We start from the raw sequence: 22,480 nt of genomic DNA on the forward strand, positions 1-22,480 counted from the left end.
GGGCTAAATAATGATTCAGTTGTGTCTTGGTCTTGGAACAGGTACCCCACATCGGATGATCATTGTCGTGAGTTGATGGAGTGTCAAAGGTTAGTCGATGGCATACGGTTGTCTAATAAAGAAGATGGGTGGAAATGGAACGATGGGTCAAATGAGATCTTCTCGATAGCTATGGTTAAAAAATGGCTAAAGGGTGAGGAATTGGTAAGTAATGGGGACGTTCATAAATGTTGTAAATGGCTACCACATAAGTGTAACATATTTATGTTGAGGGCCTCTTTAGGCCGAATTCCAACTAGGATGGCTTTTCAAAGGAGGAACATTGATGTAGATGACTCCTTGTGTGCTTTTTGTGGTGTATATGAGGAGACAGCGGGTCACCTTTTATCTGCTTGTGCGATTGCTATTGGGGTTTGGCAAGGTATAGCGGCTTGGTGTGGTATTCAATTCCCTTTTTTATTCTCGGTCAAAGATGTGTTAATTATTAATAGCCAAATGATGGTCCCGAAGGAGAAAAAAAGGCCTTATACGGCATTGCTATATTAACGTGTTGGCATTTATGGAAAGCTAGGAACGAGTTAATTTTCTCGAGCAAAAGAAGAGGTGTGGTTGAGATAGTTTTAGATGTTAAATCTTTGGGGTGTCTTTGGTACAGGAGTAGAGTAAAAACGACTACGGTAGATTGGAAAGGGTGGTGTAACTTTGATGTAATGTAATTGTTTGTTTGTTTTTTGGCGTCCCCTATTTCTGTCTTGGAGATAGGGCGCTTGGTTCTATTGAAGTGAGCTTTTCAAAAAAAGAAAAAAGAAAGTATAAAAATTGTTCTTGAGTAATGGTCAGGCTTAATGTCAATTAAGGTTTATTATGAACTTAATAAATTAAATTCGTGTGGTGATGTATGTAAATGGCATAACATAAAGATGTGGGTTTACAAAGAATTAAATGATCCTTTAATGTTTTAACGTATAACTCATTTTAATATAAGAATAATGAACTAACTGATAGATTTAGACTTTTAATTCTCTTCTTTGGTTTGGTTTGCAGCAAAAGAAACGAGTATATACGTTTGTGGGCCATCGAAATAAGAGGCTAGGGGCATAAATTAATTATGATGAGCTAACTTTCCTTTGGGCTGCAAGAAAGATTTGGAGGGCTAGAACATGGCATGATTAATTATTTACGTGAGATTGGTTGATATGTTTTACTACTGGCCCATTAAGCAAAATAATCCTAAGATAGTAAGAGTAGGAGGCCATATAAATAAAAGGGTGAATTGGAGAGGGGGCCGCCCATGTGGTTTTTCTGAGAGACCGATCAACAGAAATTAGAGAAGAAAACAAGTTGCTTCAACTAAAGAGCGTTGTGGCTCAACACCTACTCGTTCATAACACTATTTTCCGGTTTGAATTTATTATTTTCATTATGAAAACCTAATTATTATGTTTTACTCTTGAGTATGGTTGTTGGCTAAAACCCTAGTTACCTAGGTTTTTTATGAATACTTTATGATTTGAGGATTTTTTTTGGTTTATGGTTTCTAGTGTTGGATATATTAAAATAAAGAATCTTTTCATAATTGATTTGATGTGTTTGCATATCTAGTTTTGATTGATTATTGATCTTTGTTCCGCGTGCCTCTTGTTGAATGTCTTTCAGTTATAGATGCATGTATAGGTCGCTTACTGTGTGTTTGTGATTATTTTATAGTTTTGCTAGACGTAGTAATCCATAGGAACATTGATCAGTGATTTGTTAGAGCTTTATATTCTACCTATCTAGAGACTGAGAGGTAATAAATAGCCGGGTTGTCCTTGGGATTAGGTGTTTAGGCTAGAAAGCTCTGACAAGAGGTTTCCTAGATTTCCCTAGTTTCATTGTAATTTCGTGTCTTATCGATTGTTCTTAGGTTAACCCTTGCACTTTAGGATGTATTTAGATAGTGAGACTGACAGGTAATCTGTCTTTTAGGTTACTTTAGCATTGTTAGAGAGACTGAGAGATAATCCAACAAACCGGTAAGCTTACACGCCCCTTAAGGTTTCATTTTAGGTCACACCCGAAGAATGATCAGGGATCCATAGGTTGTCTAAGGGTGTCATATTTTAAGATCCCGGTTCCATCATAGTTTCCATAGCCGAGAGAGATCCAAGATTCACAAGCAGGATTCTAAACCTAGATAATGCTTCTTTTATCTTTGAGTTTGTCTTAAAGTCTATTAGTGTCAGTTTCAGTTTAAGTATTCATTAGTTTATAGTTAATAAATTAAAAAAACACAAAAATCATTTAAATCTATTTAATTAAGTTATTAGTCAGTGTCTAGTTTAGGTGTCGCTAGTGTCCTTTGAGTTCGATATCCCAGACTTCATTAGGCTTTCCTACAGTCGATAGGTACACTTGTCTGTCTAGTGGTCTAGCATTAGGAGAGTTTAGGTTTATAAATTTGAAACTAGAGTGTCTAGGTTAGTTTAATATTTTATAGACAGCTTTCAGCACATCACCCGATCACTGCCAACCAATTTAGGAATTCCATGAAGATGTATGACCTCCTTGATAAAAAAAACCTCAGCCACCGATTTAGCGGTATAAGGATGTTTTAAGGGAATAAAATGAGCATACTTGGATAGCCGATCCACCACTACTAAAATTACGGTGAAGCCCTAAACCAGTTATAAAATCCATAGATAGATCCTCCCACACAGACTCTGGAATCTCTAAAAGTTGTAATAAACCCCTGGAACAACCGAACCAGCCTTACACCGCTGACAAACATCACATTCCCGAATCAGCTGTTTAACAATAGATGTCATTCCTGACCGATACAAGTTGGCTGCGAAACGACGATAGGTACGATAAAATCCCGAATCCCCCCCCCCCCCCGCGCGTAGCGGTGACATGGAATTCATGAAATAAAGCAGGGATAAATTTAGAATTTGGAGAAATCACCAACCAATTATGATAAAACATCACACCGTTTTTAACTGAATGTCCCGAATACTTATCTGGATAAGAGACAGTTTTGAATCGACCGCATGAGTTCACTATCTTGCTTAGCTTCATCTAAGAGTTGTGCTCCCTGAACCCAAATTGGACAAGAGAGCACCTGTAGAAGAGTCCCGGGATCCGCCTGACGGGATAAAGCATCAGCTGCCGGTTTTCCCGGCCCGGTTTGTAGAGGGTATCAAAATCATATCCCAAGTTTTACGACCCAGTTCTATTGGTCCGAAGAAGAAACACGTTGCAGTAAGAATTTCAAACTTTTCTGATCCGTACAAACCACAAACTTAGTACCCGACAGATATGGACACCAATGCTGAACCGCTAAAACAAGAGCCATCAATTCTCGTTCATATGCTGACTTAACTAAAGTCTGCCCACTTAAAGCCTTGCTAAAGTAAGAAATAGGCTTATTATGCTGCATAAGAGCAGCCCCAATACCACAGCCCGATGCGTCGACATTCTACCACAAAAGGTTCAAAGTTCGGCAAAGCAAGCACCGGAGCAGAAACCAAAGCTTGCTTTAATTGATCGAAAGCCTCTTGGGCTAGTGGGTGCCATAGAAAGGCATCTTTCTTGGTCAAATCCGTTAAAGGACGAGCAATAGCACCATAATTCTTGACGAATTTGCGGTAATACCCGGTTAACCCCAAAAACCCACGAAGTTCCCTTGATGTCTTAGGAACTGGCCAATCCACCACGGCTTTTATCTTTAGGGGATCCATCGAAACACCCTGACCATCCAATATATGTCCCAAATAGTCGATAGATTGTTGACCAAAACTGCGCTTTTGTGGGTTAACCATAAAGTGATTGGTTAATAAGATTTGAAAGACATCAGCTAAGTCCTTCAAATGAGTTTCCCAAGTATGGTTGTATACTAAAATATCATCAAAACAAATATGACCACTTTGTGACGTAACAACGGGCGAAAAATATCATTCATAATAGCTTGGAAAGTTGCCGGGCGTTCATGAGACCAAAAGGCATAACTAGATATTCACAGTGACCGTCGTGGGTACGAAATGCGGTTTTATCAATGCTGTCAGGCCGTATTTGAATCTGATTGTAACTGGATATGAGGTCTAACTTAAAAAAAAATTGAGACCCATGTAATTCATCAATCAACTCATCAACCACAGGAATAGGTCTTTTTTGCGAACCAAAATAACCGGGCTCGAATAGGCACTCTTACTAGGCCGAATCATCCCCATAGCCAACAAATCCTGAACTTGGCGTTCAATTTTAGCTTCCTATATGTGAGGGTAGCGATATGGACGCACACAAATCGGTTCAGAGGTTGATAACACAATACTATGATCATGAGAACGGACAGGAGGTAACGAGGAAGGCGTATGAAAAACAGAGTCAAATGGAGACAGAACAACAAGAAGATTAGATTGCTGAGTGTGCAACAGACCTGTGGACAGAGAAGTAGGATCTATCAGCAGCCCCAGTAAAGAATAAGACAAACCAGGGGACTCAACCTCCATAGAAAGCCACTGATGCAAAGCTGTAGGAGCCTTTTGCCCCATCCGAATCCCCTGTAACTGAACCGATGCACCCTGATAAACAAACCGCATCCATGAATTTTGTCAATCATGGACCACCTCTCCTAATGATTGTAATCATTCCAAACCCAATAAAAAGTCAAGCGAACCCGTGTCAAAGACTAAAGCATCTAATAGAAACGTACATGGACCCACCATCACAGGAATAGCCATACGCCGTTCATTGACGAAAACGAAATGGCCATCACCCAGTTTGATTTTAATACCGCTGAAAGGAACAGAAGCTAGCCCAAAAGCAGTGACTAATCGACAAGAGATGAAATTGTGGGGAGCCTCACTATCAACCAACATAAAAACAGGGATACCATTGAGAGTACCTTCCAGTTTTATGTTGTTAGCTGCCCCAGAAGTAGCCAAAGTACCAGCAAACTCCAAAGCATTACAAGTACCCATGTCCGAAGTAGAAGCAGAATGGAGATCATCATCAGGCGATAGTGCAGATTCTAGAACGAATTGCTCCCCAACCGGTGGTTCATACTCATCATCACCTAAAAGCAACACCCGTAATTTACCCTCAGGACATTTATGAGCCGGTCCCATAACCCTTTTTTCCGGCGATCTTCCCACTCGGTGCGAGACAACGACCGAACACCACGGTCACGCTGAAAAATCCCCCCCCCCTCCCCCCAATCACCAGCAAGCATCGGGGTTTGGAAGAGGACATAAGGACATAAAACAGGGCGAAGCAGTGCGAGGGGAAGAAACCCATTTTAGATATGGTGGATCCATTGGGCTCAGAGCGGCCCAACTAGGAAGCCCATCCCCTAACCCTGACACTTGTGACCCATACGGATGAAGATATCGTAAACGAGTAAGTGTAGGATTACCAGAATTCGGATGTAACATGGAGTCCAAATCTCTAGACAAGGACATGGCGTCCAACCTTGTTTGAGGTTGATGCAAACGAACCCATTTCTTCTCATCGGGTTTTAACCCGACAACAAAATACCCAACGCCTGAGATTCCGGCAAACGAGGAACCATGGACAACAAATACCCAAAATCATCTATATAATCATAAATTGAGTCGGATTGTTGAATCGTAGTTAGTTGCTCATACGGATTTTGAATTTCTAAGCCACTGAAACGTTGTAACAATTCCGATTGGCCCTCAAGCCAAGTAAGGGACGGTCTCACCTGTGTTACGATCGTAAACCAGCCTAATCATACTCAAATGATTAGCCATCTGAATGCGAGAATCAACGGGAGTTTTGTCAAGATCAAAATACAAATTAGCCTTTTGGATCCATCCTTGCGGATCAAATCCAGAAAACTCTGGAAGTTCAACATTCTTTACAGCCCAAGGTAAGCCAGAATTAGAATCTCACTGACCAGATCTACGACTAGATCCAAAGAAATTACCCTCGTTAAGACCAGATCTAGACGATTCATCCACGGGTTGCTTCTCTTACTGCTTCATCCAAGCTAAAACGACTCAACGGAATTCAGCCCGTTCCCCATCCAACGCCGTCAACGAGGATTTAATTGCAGCGACATCAACTTGCAGTTGTTTGATCTATTGTTCCTGAGTATCGAGACGAGCTTCCATAGAAGAAGACAGGTCTAAAGCAGGTCGGACCAATGACAGGAATATGAATGTAAAGTGATGAAAAAGGTCGGAATTAAAGATGTGACTATGAACTAGATAAAAGAAAGATTGTATTAATGGATAATGGAAAAATGAAATACAAAGATAACCAGAGCTATACTCTCTCTCCATGCATAATGCAGAAGCCACTCTCGGATCTAACAAACTTATGCCTACCTCATTATTCTTTATGACTACTATAGTCTATATATATAATATTCCTTTCACACTCTTACCCACTTTTAGGAATGACAACTTTGCCTCTTCTAACCCTTTTGGAGACTCATTGTGTATTGGATTTGTATCAAGGTGGCTGTAAGCATTTCCTTGGTTGGGGGTAAAGATGCACAAGAAACCGGTTCTAGATCCGACCCAGTGGTTTGTATTTGAAACCGGACCTTACCCTATCCGCGGGTATGGACCGGGCTTTGGGTTTATCCCCGGAGCTGGAACCGACCCGGACCTAGTGAAACCGGTTCCACCAATACCCAGTCAAAACCCAACCCAACCCAACCCTATGCGAAACCCGAAAAAAACCTGGAAAACCCGGTTAAATATCCGACTATACCCGAAATCGGTTCCTGCTAAGACCCGGTTTTGACTTTTGTTGACCATACCCAGAACAAGTTCCTACTCGGTTCGAGTTTCTAAAAATACCTGGTTTGTGCACCTCTAGTTGGGAGTGTTTCAAGCTAACAAGTGAAAGTTGACATTATGTTAAAGTAGATGCGGATAGGGAGGGTTTTAGATTTTTTTTTTTTTTTAAATATATTCAAACAATTATAAAGCTACAAGTTTTATGACTGACTAGATAGGTTGCCATGTTTTTACCATGTCATTACAGTGGTGAGCAGTTTTACCACCCGTAAACGATTAACATCATATCAAGTCCTGTCGTGTGATCATAATGTGTCATAAATTGTTAGCGCTAGTTGGTATTTTGTTTTCACCTAAAACACGAGTGCAAAAAAGAATAAATTTTACACAACTCAACAATTTTCGCACAAAATTTCCAACCAGCTTACACACTGGTAAATATGTATATATTATTCACTATATACATTAAAGAATACATAAATATGAACCATATTATCATTAAATTATATGACCATAACATAGAAGGCAAAAATATTATAAACTATACCCGAGTCTGCAACTCTGATAACAGTTTCTGCATACTCTCCAGTTTCCGGGCAAGTTGTTCTACACTATCAAGGTGTTGTTTGGAAGATTCAGAACTGCTTAATTCCGCCACAAGAGCTGCACAATCTGATTGTGAATCTAATAATGCAGCCTCGAGTGAAGTTAATGTTGGATCGGGTGAAGAAGATTGTCGGTTATTTGAAGCCAAAAGTGAAGAGGGAATCAAACTGACACTAGAACCGTTACTATCTTTGCATGAGAAGATATTTTCAAACCCTTCACTTCCTGCAAATTTCAAAAGTTTCAGTTGTATGAGTTCCACATAGAATAATCATTTTGACACACAAGGTTTACTGATTATCAAGTTTTTAAATTTATCAACACGATTCAGGAAGTTTTTGCTTTTATATTTTACTTACACGAAAAGCAGGAATAACACTAATAATAATAACAATTACCGAGGTTGCTTAGTTGAGTCATTGCCGTCTGACCAACTGACCCTTCCAACTTTAACACACGCAAAACACCGGCAGTTATTCGCCCCATGGAATCCACTTCTGACTTGCATAATTGAGCAACATGTTGCAGTTCATCCTTGGTTACAACTGCCTCAACCTACACGGTACCGATATTATCAAAAAGCCGATCATCTTTCTAACTCTAATCGACTAAAAATAACCATAAAAGCAAAGTTGAGATGTTGTTACCGGTTGCTTCACAGAAAACTTTAAACTTTCAACCACCCATTTGATCGCTCCGCTGGCACCATCATCTTCATCCAATACTATATCGGCTTCAAGATCAACCCCACCATGTGACTCTACAGTTTGCTTGTGCCCGTTTGAGGCTGCAGTTACTTTTTGCATCTGGGGTTTTAATGTCTTCAAGCCTTCAACACCAACCTACAAGAACACAAAAGTAAAGTAAGAATGATGGCATGTCACTGGTGCTGATGTGGCTTTAATATTAATGGCGTGCCACTGGTGATGATGTGGTTTTAACATGGCACGTAAAAACCATGCAATTTACTCTAAAAGCTTCATCCGATATTCCGATTTATCTATGTAGTTTTATGTGTTTTTAGCATGTATAAAAACTTTTAATAACACTATAATATATTAATATTCATGAATAAAGTTATAAACAAAGTTAAATACAAGTAATGAAGAAAATGCTCACCGTTACTGATTCAACAGGATACTTCAATGCTCCAGGCAATATCCTTTTGTTATTAACCGAGTGTTTTTTGCTGCTGTTTGCTTTGACTTTGAAACTGTCAAAAGTTGTGTGCCAGCAACTTTCTTCTCGGTAAGAATCTTCTGAATTATAGAACCGCCATTTTTCTGCCATGCCAGCACCCTCCAATGCAAATAACCAGTCGTTTAATTCTAGTGATACATCCACATCATCCGGTGGACCCAACTGCATGTAACCACCATTCTTATTTTCCTCGATGCTTTCACCTGAAAACAAAATAAATGAAAAATATTGTAAGAGTAACTTCTCTGACAAATTAATTAGATGAATGCATCAAAACCAAAACCAGAAGGGGGGAAACGGGTGGGTCATGTGACGGATCAAAAAGGAGTCAGCTTTTTTAATTTTTAAAGATTATAGTATTATTATTACAATAATAATCTAGATCTTTGGTCGAGTTTAACCCGATTGATCCTTCTCCTTTTAGATTTATACTTTTGTAGGCCCGTTTGAGATAAACACAACTCAAATTAACCCCATTCACCAAAGTTAGGGCTGTAAACGAGCCGAGCCAGGTTGGACTCGAGTTCGAACTCAAACCAGTCGGCTGAGCTCCGTTTACTTTAACAAGCTAAAAAGTCGAACTCGAGCTCGGCTCGTAAAAAGCTCGAGCCAGCTCGTTGCTCGTTAATTATTATTATTTTAATTTTTTACACAGTTAATAATACAAAATTTATAAACAAGAGAACTTATAAAGATTTTTACCCAAACTTAAATCAATCTATTAATAAATCAAAGGGTCAAAACTGCCACAAATAGCAGGAAACTTACTTTTACTATCTAGCAGAGGCGAACCTTTGAAAAGCTTTGAAAACGGGCCAGATGATAAATGCTCCAAGCCCTTAGAAAGCCCAACCCCTGGCCCACCATCCGGGCCCAGAATTCCAAACCGGTGAAGCAAAGCTTCAGCATAGTTCATTCCACCTGCCAGACGTACACCCGCTACACATGCCGACACACTCAAACTATGACACTCGGTATCCCGTGCATTATACGGAATAACATGCACCATTCGTAAATCCAAAAATGGAATCTTGCTTCCATTTTGCACCCAAAATACAACTCTCAGTTTACCATTTGCATTTATTGAGTTAGCCTCAGTTTCTGTACAATCCACCTGGACCCGGTCCCACCTTAAATTTGATGAAATAGCCATGGCCCCACCCAAGGTCCTATGAGTAACTTCCATGAACAAATCATCACCAACAAACTGAACTAAAGGCATTCCTTGAATATCCAAATTAGAAGCTTCTAGAAATGTTAGCTTTAGATCCTTCACCGATAAGCTAACAGCTGTATCACCAGGAACCTTTTCAATCAAACTTCCATCTGACAACTCACGTTTAATCGACTTTTTGCGTTTTTCTTTTCCCACCATCGCCATTTTCTCGCTGACTGTACCAAAATACGTATAAAGATCCAACACAAAGAATAACTGTTCAACAGACGTGTTCGAGATATATTGTTCACATGAGACTCCAACCCTAACAACACCTCCCGGGGGAGGTATGTCCGTTAACGGGCTTCCGTCTGCAGTTACCATTGCCACCTGGACACAAACGCCTTTCATCTCTACACATCTCCACAAAAATGAAGAGTGTGAGCGGGAACCGTTAATTTTATTCGAGTTATTATTGTTATATGTTTCTAGAGACATGTTTATAAGAGAAGCGCCACTTGTCCACTTCTTTTGACTGGAGTCAATGGGTTGACCTTTCCATAAACAGAAGCACGCGGGATCCTTTTCAAGATTAAGTAGCTTGAGGCGTAGGGAAGGGGAGTCTTGAAAGTATAAGTTTTCAATATGAAGCCTTGCTCCAGTGAAGGAACTCTCATTGACAAGTGGAACGGTGACGTCTAATCCTTTGACTTTGAAGTCAAATGAGTTGACCGAGAAGTCGGGTGAAATGTCACCATTGCTGACCAAAATTCCATCAGCTAGTAAGGATGATATTCTTAGACAAGATTCTTCTTGAAGATGTATCTGGAAATGAATGATGGCGTTTCAAAATCGTGAAGCTGATTCGTGCTGAAAAACCAAACCGAAACACTGACAATTTGGTTTTATGTTTTTGAAGAAACCAAATTTTCGGTTTGGTTTCGGTTTTGCAGGTGATTGAAAACAAATTGAACCGAATGCATGAATTTTCATTTTCATTTTGAACAAGTGATTTTCAAAAAAAAAATAATAAATAGTGTAACCAAAATATTTTAGCCCATATATATAATAACCAATTAGTAACAAAAACATTTATACCCAAATTCATTATTTTGGGCCAATGTTTTTAGGCCCAAAAGTTTCAATCCCAAATGATAAAACCGAAATGGACGGTTTTCAAAAATTCAAATCCAAATTTTCGATTTGGGCCCAAAACCGACGCATGAGTTTAATTACAAAAACAAAATTATTGGAGTAAGAATCTATGCATTTGAATACGAATGAGTTAATAGGTAGTGTGCGTTAGAAATATACTTTGAACAATTTTAATCACCCTTTCACTAACTTGAGAGAAAACATAGCCCAAATTGACTCATTCCTAAATCCTAACTAAGTGACTTAAAAGTTGCCATCTTTGACTTTAATGCAACGAATTAAAATGCAGTACCATAAGAGGCTGGCAGTCGATGACAGTTTGTGAAGAGAAGGATGGAGGGTTAGGTGAGGGAATAAACTGGAGACTATGGAGGGATATGAGTGGAGCATGGTCATTTACTTTCCAATGCTGATTCCCTAAAGGATATATTGGAGGACAGAAATCTTTTCCTGAAAAAAAAAAGAAATTGAATAAATAGATCTTTCCTATAAAAGGGTTTGCATATCAATAGCTTATAAAATTTGGAATCAAACCATTACCAAAATCTGGGATGTGAAGCGGTTCATCTGAGGTATCCTGCATTGCTGGTTGCACTAATGCACATGGTGGGCTAGAGAAAGTGTCCCTGAATTTTATAAGCATTAAGTACCGTTATAAAGCTGCTACATTGGTAAGAATATAAATAACTATTGCAAAACAAGCATAGTAGATATAGATGCTTTTAATTATAAGGTTAGTAATGTAAAAAAAGTATGTAGCTCGCGAGTTACATACATATATGTATTCCATACAATATGAGGTACATATATGTAAGCTTACAACTTACAAATATGTAACTCGCTAACTACATGTAGTTTTTTTTTAAATAATTATGCCAAGATTAATGAGATACAAAGAAAAGGAAAAAGTATAAAAAAATGCTGTCTAAAAGTGGTTTCTCGAAGTTTTCTCATGATTCACACACACACACACACAAACAAAAGATGCATAACATCTGAAAGAATCACAAAATACCTGGTAGTAATTAACATCATATAGCATGCGAATGTAAATTATAAATGTACAAGATTTAAGTGAATGCAGCATACCGCAAAAACAGACCACCTATCATGACCCGAGTTAAGCATTTGGTGATTTCTCCATCAGAAAGACTTGCCTGCAGCCAAACTAAATCATCATTTGAATCTAAAAGAAAAGATTTATTCCCACTTACATACATATTACAATTATACAAGCTAAAAAGGCTAGACAGCAAGGAAATCTTTGAGAGAGACAAAATTATAAACAAACAGCAATAAACACAATCTTTGTTTAGTGTCATTGAGGCCTACCCGAGAAAAGAAAAGAGACTGCATCAAAAGTTCTAACCGAAAATCTGTAAGTACAATTAGGATCATTAGCAGCCATTGATAATTACATACACCTTTTCTGTTTCAAAATTTGAACTAGAACTAATTATATTAGAAGTAGCAATTTAACCTATTCACTTATTCTGTTATTCATGGGTCGGTTTGGGTTGGGTTGCGTGTGATCTCTGAGTACTCAAATGGATCATAAAGCCAAAAAAAACTAGTCAAATGAAAGGGGAGTCACCCAAAGTGTATTTTTATTGCATAAAGCCTCTTTAAATCATACTTGACTTGACACTCTATAATGAAAGAATTGTTAAAAACGACAAAAAGTAGTAAGGTCAACCCAACCAAACTCACTTTGACTCAAACACGCTTTGACCCATTACCCAACAGGTTAATCTGCCCATTTGCCACCTCTACTATATCCATCTAAAGGATGATTAAAAGCCCCACTATTCCTATACAACTATATATAACTGTCTGATAGAAAAGGGAAAAAAAATCCTCAAACCAAAAGGGTTACAAATTATGTAAGAAGTCACAAACCAGTATCCTTAATGCAAAAAAATATATGGTCCACCATAATAGAGACCAGTGTACGCCCTGCAGCTTCCGCTGATCGCTGCCAAAAGAGCGAGTTGCTTATAGCCGTCAGATATAATAGTGCTCCAAAACAATTTTAAAACTAAGTGACGAAAATAATAAAAGAAATCAAACCTCTTGAGCATTTGGATTCACATCTCCTCTATTTAGACAGACATACAATCCCGTAAAGAAGCGAAGAAGAGCTCGTAATCCTGCTCATAGACTCATAGTGAATTATTGTAATGCAAAAGGTTCAGAACACAGTAACTAATTTACAAGCACAATCAAGAAACCATATGCTGACCTGGCTCACTCAAAGCTGGGCACACTGCTTCAGTAATATGTGACTGGAGTTCCAAACCTAATGGACTATTAAGCTCTGTTCTTTGTATGGTAATCTGATTATATAATATATGCAATTAAGAAAATCATTAGTTCACACCAAAGTTGAAAGATAACTAAGAGGATTAAGTTTGTATTACATAAGCTTCTCCAGATATTCCTTCAAGAAACCGCTCCCCACCAAAAAATACTCGCTTAGCACCATCATCATCCTTAAACGTGCCTTCAGCAAAAGCTGCAAACATATCAGGATGAGGCAAGAGGTCGATTGATAGATGTTCCCATTCAAGCTTCTGGTGACCAAAAAAGTAAGTATCAGTAACATATAATAAAGATAAAACCAACTTGAAAAGAAGATAGCAATGGAAATTTACTTTGAAAACGTAGATAAAATTCTTGTCATTGGAGAAGTCCCTAGCTTCCTTAAGGGTTACAACCTGCAACAAGTGACCCCCAATTAGTAATTTGATGTATAAAAGCAATAGACCTAAAATAAAGATAAATTACTAATACTGTGTACAGGTTTATAAGGTGACCTGCCAGTTCTCATTTGTAGTATAAAGCAAGAGATTGCGAATAGTAATAGATGCCATTGGTGATGCCCTGTAAGCAAGAAAACATAAATTCATGATGATTTGTTAGGGTGTTTGGGATTGTGTTTTACCGATGATTATCTAACTAGTGTACACAAATTTTGTAAGTATGTATTAAGGGCCAAGATTGACAAAAATCAAGATGCTAAAAGAAATGTGAATGAGTTTAATGCACCAAAAACATACCAAGTTGCTCCTCCACGACGTCTAGCACCTCCATGAGTCTCGAGTAAAAGATTAACAGTTCGTACCTCCAATGTCATTCCATCTGCAATCTGATAAAATTAAAAATTTTCAGCAGTGGAATCCACAAAAGTCTTAAAAGAAAATAGTTAAAAAGCTATCATTAAAGAAATTAATTGTGGTGACTAGCCAAGGATCCCACACAATGAAATCCCACTAGCAACTATCAAAAAACTCATAAACCGTAGTCCATAAATGTTGTATACCTAGTTCTAATCATGAAAAACTAGCAGAAAATGAATAGAGAATGTGACTTCAATACCACAGTAATAAAGTACAATGATACATGTAAAATTCACTACTGGCCAGAAGAAAGTAGCATCCTACAACAATGAGCTCCACAAAGGGCAATAACCATCCACAAACTTAAACCAAAAACATCCTTTACTAGAAGAAATGTAAGTTTCATGAAACAGTGGTTGTAAGCTTCTATCAACAGAATTTGAATAGTAACATTCTCAACATTCATTATTTTGTGCAGCTCCATGCAACTTAAAAAACACTATTTTTTTTCTCTTGTGGTCAGTTAACTTCTATGCAAGCCTTTGCTTGAGCAACAATTAAGAATGTCCGACAGAAAAAGATAATTGGCCAGCAACCACATTAAAAGCCCAAAACAGCTACATAGAAAGAGACTAACCTTGTCAGCAAATCCATATCCACTGCCTTTTGCAGGACTAGATGGCGTTTGTGCACTTCAAGATATAAACATTGAGAATATTAAATTAGGAAAATGATATTGCTGCTCTACTGCTCTACTTACCACTAAAATCAAATTAACCATTACCTCTCTGTACTCGCATATGCATCCACATCGTCATTTTCCTCCAATACCAAATCAAGCTTATCGATTTGCACAACAATTGGCTCTACTTGAACATTGCTGAAATAAGGGAGCTTGATAACACAGCAATCATACTTTAGTTAGATGCATGTATGTGCGTATATAAACAAAATCTAGCAAGTTATATTTGTAAATTATTAAATTTAACTTGAACAGCACGTTACGTACTATAATCTCTAACTTCCCGACTTTGGCAGTTGTCACATTCAACGCAGGAGGCAGTCCGAGACTTGCGTGCAAAGCATCGCCGTTTATATCTACCAAAATCAAATCCATCACTTCAGCTATACATATTTTTGCATCTATAGCACCAAAACTAGTAACAGAATATCCAATCACTATTCAAAGTACTAAAACCACTAATCCAATACAGAGCTCTAGAATCAAAGCATCAACAGTTCAAAACAATCAATACAAATTTCGCACAGTTGCTTCATAAAATGCTAACCTAAATTGAAGAGCTGACAAAATCGAATCAGCCACTTCAATTACACCGATCATTGCAACTAAAGCACCAAAACGAGTAACAGAAAACCGAATTCATGTTACGAAGTACTAAACCTACTAATCACTACTGGTCTAATACATAATTCTCAAATGGAAGCAGCAAAAGCTCAAAATTAACAACAAAACTTGGGCACATTTGCGTCCAAATCAAGCAAGTTGATATATTGCTAGCCTAAACTGAAGAGCTGACAAAATCAAATCTGTCAATCTAATGCACCAATACAGGATAATGCTAACCTAAGTTGAAGAATCAGCTCTGTCACGCCAATTATACAGAATTACTGCATCTAAAGCACCAAAACTAGTAACAGAATGCTGAATCCATGGATCAAAGTACTAAACTTACTAATCAATACTAATCTGATACAGAATTCTTGAATCAAAGCATCAAAAGTTCAAAACTACCAATACAACTTTTACACATTTGAGTCTAAAATCTAAATGAAGCAAGTTGATAAAATGCTAGCCTATACTGGAGAGCTGACAAAATCAACTCCGTCACTTCAATTATACAGAACTACCGCCTCTAAATCGCCAAAACCAGTAACAGAGTACGAATCCATGGATATATGTATCTTCAATGCTATGTGCGTCCTTAGGCGGCCTTAACTGCCAAGTAATCTGCCACATAATATCCTTATAAATTCTTAAAACCACAATTTCAGCTCCAACCCTACAAATATCCTTACCCTCGTTAATTTCCACCACATCACCTACCCATTGCATACAATATTTAAATAAAACTTTTTTAATACTTTGGGTCCATCTAATGATTCATCACATGAACTGAGGCAAACCCATGCCTTTGCGTAAGGGCACCTCGCCTAGGCTTCTATACTCTCAAATCATAAGGGCATCCAAGGATTGATCTCTGATAGGGTTTGATAGATTAGGATTGTGGTTAATTGAGATTAGAGAATAGAATAAGGCAAACGAAGAACCGAATGATAGTATTAATGAAAATGTAAATAAAGATTACAAGAGATTCCCAGGCCTAGCCCTCTCGCTGCATATGCAGGAGCCATGGTACTACCATCTAAAACATAAATCTACTCTCCTCTCCCTATTAGCAATTAATCCCTATTAATAGAAATATTAGTTACACTTGACCCCTCCCAAAATAGACAAATGTTATTTAGACTAGAACTTGAGCATGATTCCTATCATTACTCCTCACTTCAAAACAGTCTTGTCCTCAAAGACTGGGAGCGAACAACTGACTTGATAACCGAGCAAAGGCATCCCCAAGAGTGTTTTCAGGTGGTCGACCCTGCCCATGCAGTACCCACAAATGATAGGATCCAGCAGTGATAAACGTGTCAAAAGACAAAACCCGTTCAGCATGAGTGGTCCAAAGCTGAGAATTTTCCTTGACGAATAGCCCAACAAAATACCTATCGAAATCTCCTTGTTGAAGCGAAGGAATGAAGCCAACATATATGAATGTAGACGGATTGTGAAGAGTGAAATTCAAACAAGAGAGCAAAGGTATTGTACCTCCTTTCCAACCAAGGCGTCTATCGCCAATTTTGAACGTAGACACCACCGTGAACATCGAAAGATGTTTTTCCAGCGGTGGAGGTTGCTGAAATAGAACTATAGGGGATTAAGAAATCCTTGGTACCACCTAGTCGACCTGCAGATTGGGTGGTCACACCCTCAAGTGAAATTGAGTTCAATTGTAACGCCAAATCAATAGAGGAAAACACAACTGAAGTAACTGGGAGCAAAGCGGCATCCCTAGAACTGGTCTTCCCCTCCAATAGTGATTTACCAGCCATGTTAAAGCCCAATCTGGCTAACGGGCCTAAATTTGGAGACTCCCGGGCCACAATAATTTCCTGCTCCTCACCAGGGCCCAAAGCCCACTGAAGATCATCCAATACGACCCAATTATCACCTATCAGCCCCAATTTGGCTTGGTCGGTTGATTGTTTGTCAGATCTGGGTATAACATCACCCACGCCAAACGAATTGGGTTCAGAACGTGAGATTATTGCCTCCAATTGAGTGAGTAGAGACGGCGAATTAGGAAGAGGACCAGAGGAACGATCCATCGCCAGGTCAATTTTCAGATCTGAAGACGGATTTGGAAGAATTGATGCAGACGAACCATCATCGGTTATCTTCTCGTGTTTGCTTCGTCCAATCGAGAAACACCTTTCAAAACTCCACTGATTTAGGCCGATCCTCCTCCAATAACTTCAAAATGGATTTGATTTCAGTGGCATCAGTTTGAAGCTGTTTAATCTGTTGCTCGTGAATGTCCAAACGAGAATTCTGATTCACCATAATTGAACCGGAATTAAAAATCAGACTTAGATCCGAAAAGCAGATCTGAAATCGAATTGGATCTGAGATCTGAATGTGAACTCAGATCTGGAAATTGAAATCAAACTGGATCTGAGATCTGAACGTGAAAGCAGATCTGGAGATTGAAATAGAAAGGAGAGCAGAGGTGCGGCAGGTCGGACCAATGATAGGGTTTGATAGATTAGGATTGTGGTTAATTGAGATTAGAGAATAGAATAAGGCAAACGAAGAACCGAACGATAGTATTAATGAAAATGTAAAAAAAGATTACACGAGATTCCCGGGCCTAGCCCTCTCGCTGCATACACTGGAGCCATGGTACTACCATCTTAAACATAAATCTACTATCCTCTCCCTATTAGCTATTAATCCCTATTAATAGAAATATTAGTTACACTTGACCCCTCCCAAAATAGACAAATGTTATTTAGACTAGAACTTGAGCATGATTCCTATCAATCTCCAAGGGCCCATTGGAGATAGTCTAATCCTACTAATCTCGGATCAAAGCATCAAAAGTTCAAAACTAACAATACAACTTTTGCAAATTTGCGCTCAAATCAAGCAAGCTGATAAAATGCTAACCTAAATCGATGAGCTGACAAATCAACTTCGTCACTTCAATTATACATAATCACTTCATCAAAAGCACCAAAACTAGTAACACAATACCTAACTCATGGATCTAAGTACCTATCCTACTAGTCACTACTAATCCAATGCATAATTCTCGGATCAAAGCAACAAAACCTCAAAATTAGCAACACAACTTGTGCACATTTGCTTCCAAATCAAGCAACGAGATAAAACGCTAAACTAAATTGAAGAGCTAGCAAAATCAACTCCGCCACTTTAATTATACAGAATTACTACCTCTAAATCACCAAAACTAGTAACAGAACACTGAGCTCATGGATTTAAGCACTAAACCTACTAATTACTACTAATCTAATACTGAATTCCCGGATCGAAGCATCAAAAGTTCTAAATTATCAATGCAACTTTTGCACATTTGAGTCCAAATCAAACATGTCAATCTAATGCACCTATACTAGTAACAGCACACCTAACAAAGCTAACTAAGTTGAAGAATCAGCTCCGTCACTTCAATTATACAGAATTAGTGCATCAAAAGCACCAAAACTAGCAACAGTATACCTAATTCATACCGAATTCTTGGATCCAAGCACTAAACCTACTAATCACAACTGATCCAATACATAATTCTCAAAAACGAAGAATCAAAAGCTCAAAACAATCACTACAATTTTAGCACATTTGCTTCCAAATCAAGCAAGTGAATAAAATGTAAACCTAAATCGGCAAGCTAACAAAACCAACTCCGTCACTTCAATTAAACAAAATTATATACCGAATCCATAAATCGAAGTCCTAAAACTACTAATCCGATACATAATTATCAAATCGAAGCATCAAAAGCTCAAAACTATCAATAAAACTTTAGCACATTAGGTGATAAAAACCTAAAATGTTAACCTAAATCGGCGAGCTAACATAATCAACTCCGTCACTTCAATTATACAAAATTATATACCGAATCCATAAATCGAAGTCCTAAAACTACTAATCCGATACATAATTCTCAAATCGAAGCATCAAAAGCTCAAAACTATCAATAACACTTTAGCACATTAGGTGATAAAAACCTAAAATGTTAACCTAAATCGGTGAGCTAACATAATCAACTCCGTCACTTCAATTATACAAAATTATACACCGAATTCATGGATCTAAGCACTAAACCTAAAAATCACTACTAATCCAATACATAGCTCTCAAATCGAAGCATCAAAAGCTCAAAACAATCACTACAGCTTGTACGCATTTGCTTGGAAATGAAGGAAAATGTAAAACCTAAATTGGAGAGCTGAACGGTGCGTCCTTGTAACTTGAACTGATCTCTGGTGAAGGATTTGAGCCAGTACTTGAGCGTATACTCCAACGCTCTCGCCAGTATCGACTCCATAATATAATAATATTTGTACCGAGATCAACGGCGGTGGTGGAAATATTGTTAATGGAATGAATTGAGAATGAAAGGTTTGGGATCTCGGGTAGGTGTGTCGTCAGCAGCAGCAGCTGGATTTGAGATTTTGATCTTTTGACTGTCAGTCAGGATATTATTATGATCTGGCTGCCTGCGTCTTTTAAAAGTAAAAGCGATTCCTTTTATACGGCTTTTCTTTAGATAAATTATAAAAAAAAAAAAAAAAAATAAGGTTACAATTTGTTTTTTTAGTTTATTTTATTTTATTTTATTTTGAACAATATTAATTTTGCAAAACTAATGTCTCTTTCAAATAACCAGAGAGCCATATATCAATACCCCACCACTTGAATAAGCCTTTGATCATAGTTAGACCGCTCGTTATGGGTTGCTTTAAAAGCGGTGCTATAGGTGAGGAACATCGTCCCCGAGCTGTATTGTGGTTAAAGTAAATAATAAAATTTTAAAATAAATATGCTTTTTTTGTTATATTAATAAATAGTTGTTATTAACAGTCAGCTCGATTTTTAGGAGTTCGTGCAAAACAATAAACACATAGATACACCAAAACATGTATTATATACATAACAACGAGTTCGTACAGCTAAAATAAAATACAAAAATCTACATAAACGCCCCTAAGTCGTCGTCATCGTCGGGGGCCGTAAACGCCGCATCATGAACATCGATGTTGTCCTCGCCCCTGACAAGCGACCTGTAGGGAAGCAACTAAGTGAATTAAAAGATATAAATATACTTGCGGGATTAAGTTAATTCCGTGGAATTAGTTAACTACGGTTGTTTGTGTGTTTGCAGGTTTGGGGAGCTAGAGAATGATGTTATGAGAACACGGGTGAAAACGGTGAAGAAATCGGGGCTGGAACGAGAAAATTATGAAGAAAACAAGAAAACTGAAAATCAGCTCCACCGTGTCCCACGGTCCAGATCGTGGACCACGGTTCACCTGAAGAAAGAGTTCCAGAACTCACCCTACCGTGGAGTGAAGACTGACTGTGGCCTGGACCGTGGACCACGGTCCAATCGTAACTGCCAGACTCCTCCTTTTTTATTAGGCCGTTTTAGCCAAACTTTTCATTATCTTTTCAATAAAAAAACATTGGGGGAGGAATTTGGAGAGGGAAGAACATTATCTTTGAATTGGTAATCATTATTTGGTGTATTTTAATTCGTTTGATGTTATGATGATTTCTCAAACCATGAGTGGCTAGTTCCTCTTGGTATTTCTCATGGATGCAAGGTTAATTACAAAACACTTTTGTTTCTTGTTCTTGTACGTGAATTGATTATCTAATTGTGATGTTAGTATAATTATGATGTTTGTTTGATTGTTTGTAACTTGTCCATATTGTTTCAACCTAGTTTCGTTCTATACGTTCTTGGTGTCGTTGACAATTGAGATTTAGTAGAAGAAATTAGGGTTAAAAACATATTGATTGATTAACAAGTAACAACCTCACGTTCTAGTAATCCGAGTACTTAGTTCTTGATCAATGACAAACAATTACATTTACATGAAATCAAGATATTATGATTTATCCATTGAACTTAAACAAGAGTGTTGCGTGTTAACCCGAATTCCAAGAGAAATACTTGCTCGATCAATTGATTATAACTTTCGTGTTAGTTAATTTAGTTCTTAAAATCAAATCAAAAATCAACTTGAAAATTACTTTTGTCTTTTACTTTTTAATATTAGTTTAATTATTAAAGCTACTTATTAACACATTTTCCACAAACTCCTCGTGTTTGATACCCACTTACCGCTATCTATTTAGTAGTATTTGGTTTATTTTTGAGTGAGTCTTCGACCTCACGTCAAATTTTGGCGCCGTTGCCTGGGATCGAACCCAGGTCACCCGCCCAAACTCGGCTGTTACGAGTTGGACCGTGGGCCACGGTCCATCCACGGTGCTTAGAATGACACGTTACGATGAAAACTGTCTGATTGGAGCTGGGTTGACCGTGGGCCACGGTGGAGCTTTTGCTCATTTTCTTGTTTTCTTCATATCTTTCTCGTTTCAACTCCGTTTTCTTCGCCGTTTTTGCCCACGTTCTTGTAATTTCATCCTCTACCTCCTCCTACCTACAAACATACGAGTAACATAGTCAACTAATTCCATGAAATTAAGTTGGTTAAGCCAATGTATTTATATCTTTAAACTCGCTTAACGGCTTCCCTATGAGTCACTCGTTAGCTCCTGCGCCTGGTCCCCGCTCCCTGACCGGCGTCGTCCATGTCGTCACCCTGTCCGTGTCTGACGCGTAACGTGCTCGCCTCGTGGTCAAAACTGGGTGGGGGGCCCACTATGTATATCTCGCCGCGCCAGGTGGCTCCCAAATAACTAACCACCCGGCTAATCTGGCGCGCCATTTGTAGCATCCCCTGCTGCATATGTAGCATGCCACCCTTAATGGCCTATAACTGGGCGTTAGTGGCGGGATCCAAACGCACCGCGCGATATGTACGGGGAACGTGTTGCATTGGCGGCTAGTAACAAAACAATAAAAAATTTTAATAAATAGATGTATTAAAAGTAACCGTAAAACGATAATATAATAAAACATACCTTATGTGCGTCCAGATCAGGAGGCGTGTCCCCACCAGCATCCGCATCCGCGCCAACCCCCTCCTCAGCCCCCTCATCGACAGGCTGATCGACAATCTGCACCTCCGCTACCGTGAGTGGGAGAGGCTTGACTAAAGGCACTGGGACGTAAGGGGTGCATGCCCCAACCCTGGCCACGAGTCGGTCGTAGGGGCTGTTGAGCCATCAAACGAATGTGCAAGGTGCATGCTGGAGCAAC

The 22,480-nt window shown here is 38.5% G+C and overlaps 1 protein-coding gene across 1 annotated transcript; it reads right to left on the reverse strand.

Moving 5' to 3' along the window:
* Positions 1-7,219: 7,219 nt before the first annotated feature.
* Positions 7,220-19,633, reverse strand: LOC143540469 (uncharacterized). Its single transcript, XM_077033520.1, has 20 exons — positions 19,522-19,633; positions 14,995-15,083; positions 14,770-14,879; positions 14,623-14,677; positions 13,926-14,014; positions 13,683-13,749; positions 13,521-13,583; positions 13,287-13,439; positions 13,109-13,202; positions 12,937-13,016; positions 12,766-12,841; positions 12,199-12,242; positions 11,956-12,023; positions 11,407-11,492; positions 11,159-11,316; positions 9,324-10,536; positions 8,475-8,758; positions 8,003-8,197; positions 7,754-7,910; positions 7,220-7,580 (listed from the first exon to the last, which is right to left on the reverse strand). Exons 1-20 carry the CDS (start codon positions 19,631-19,633, stop codon positions 7,291-7,293), a joined length of 3,483 nt encoding a protein of 1,160 aa, XP_076889635.1. The 3' UTR covers positions 7,220-7,290.
* Between the last annotated feature and the right edge of the window lie 2,847 nt (positions 19,634-22,480).

Source organism: Bidens hawaiensis, unplaced genomic scaffold, assembly GCF_021521415.1.
Source record: "Bidens hawaiensis isolate Kalapana, Puna unplaced genomic scaffold, B.hawaiensis_p1.1 tig00012232_1, whole genome shotgun sequence".
Taxonomy (NCBI): Eukaryota; Viridiplantae; Streptophyta; class Magnoliopsida; order Asterales; family Asteraceae; genus Bidens; species Bidens hawaiensis.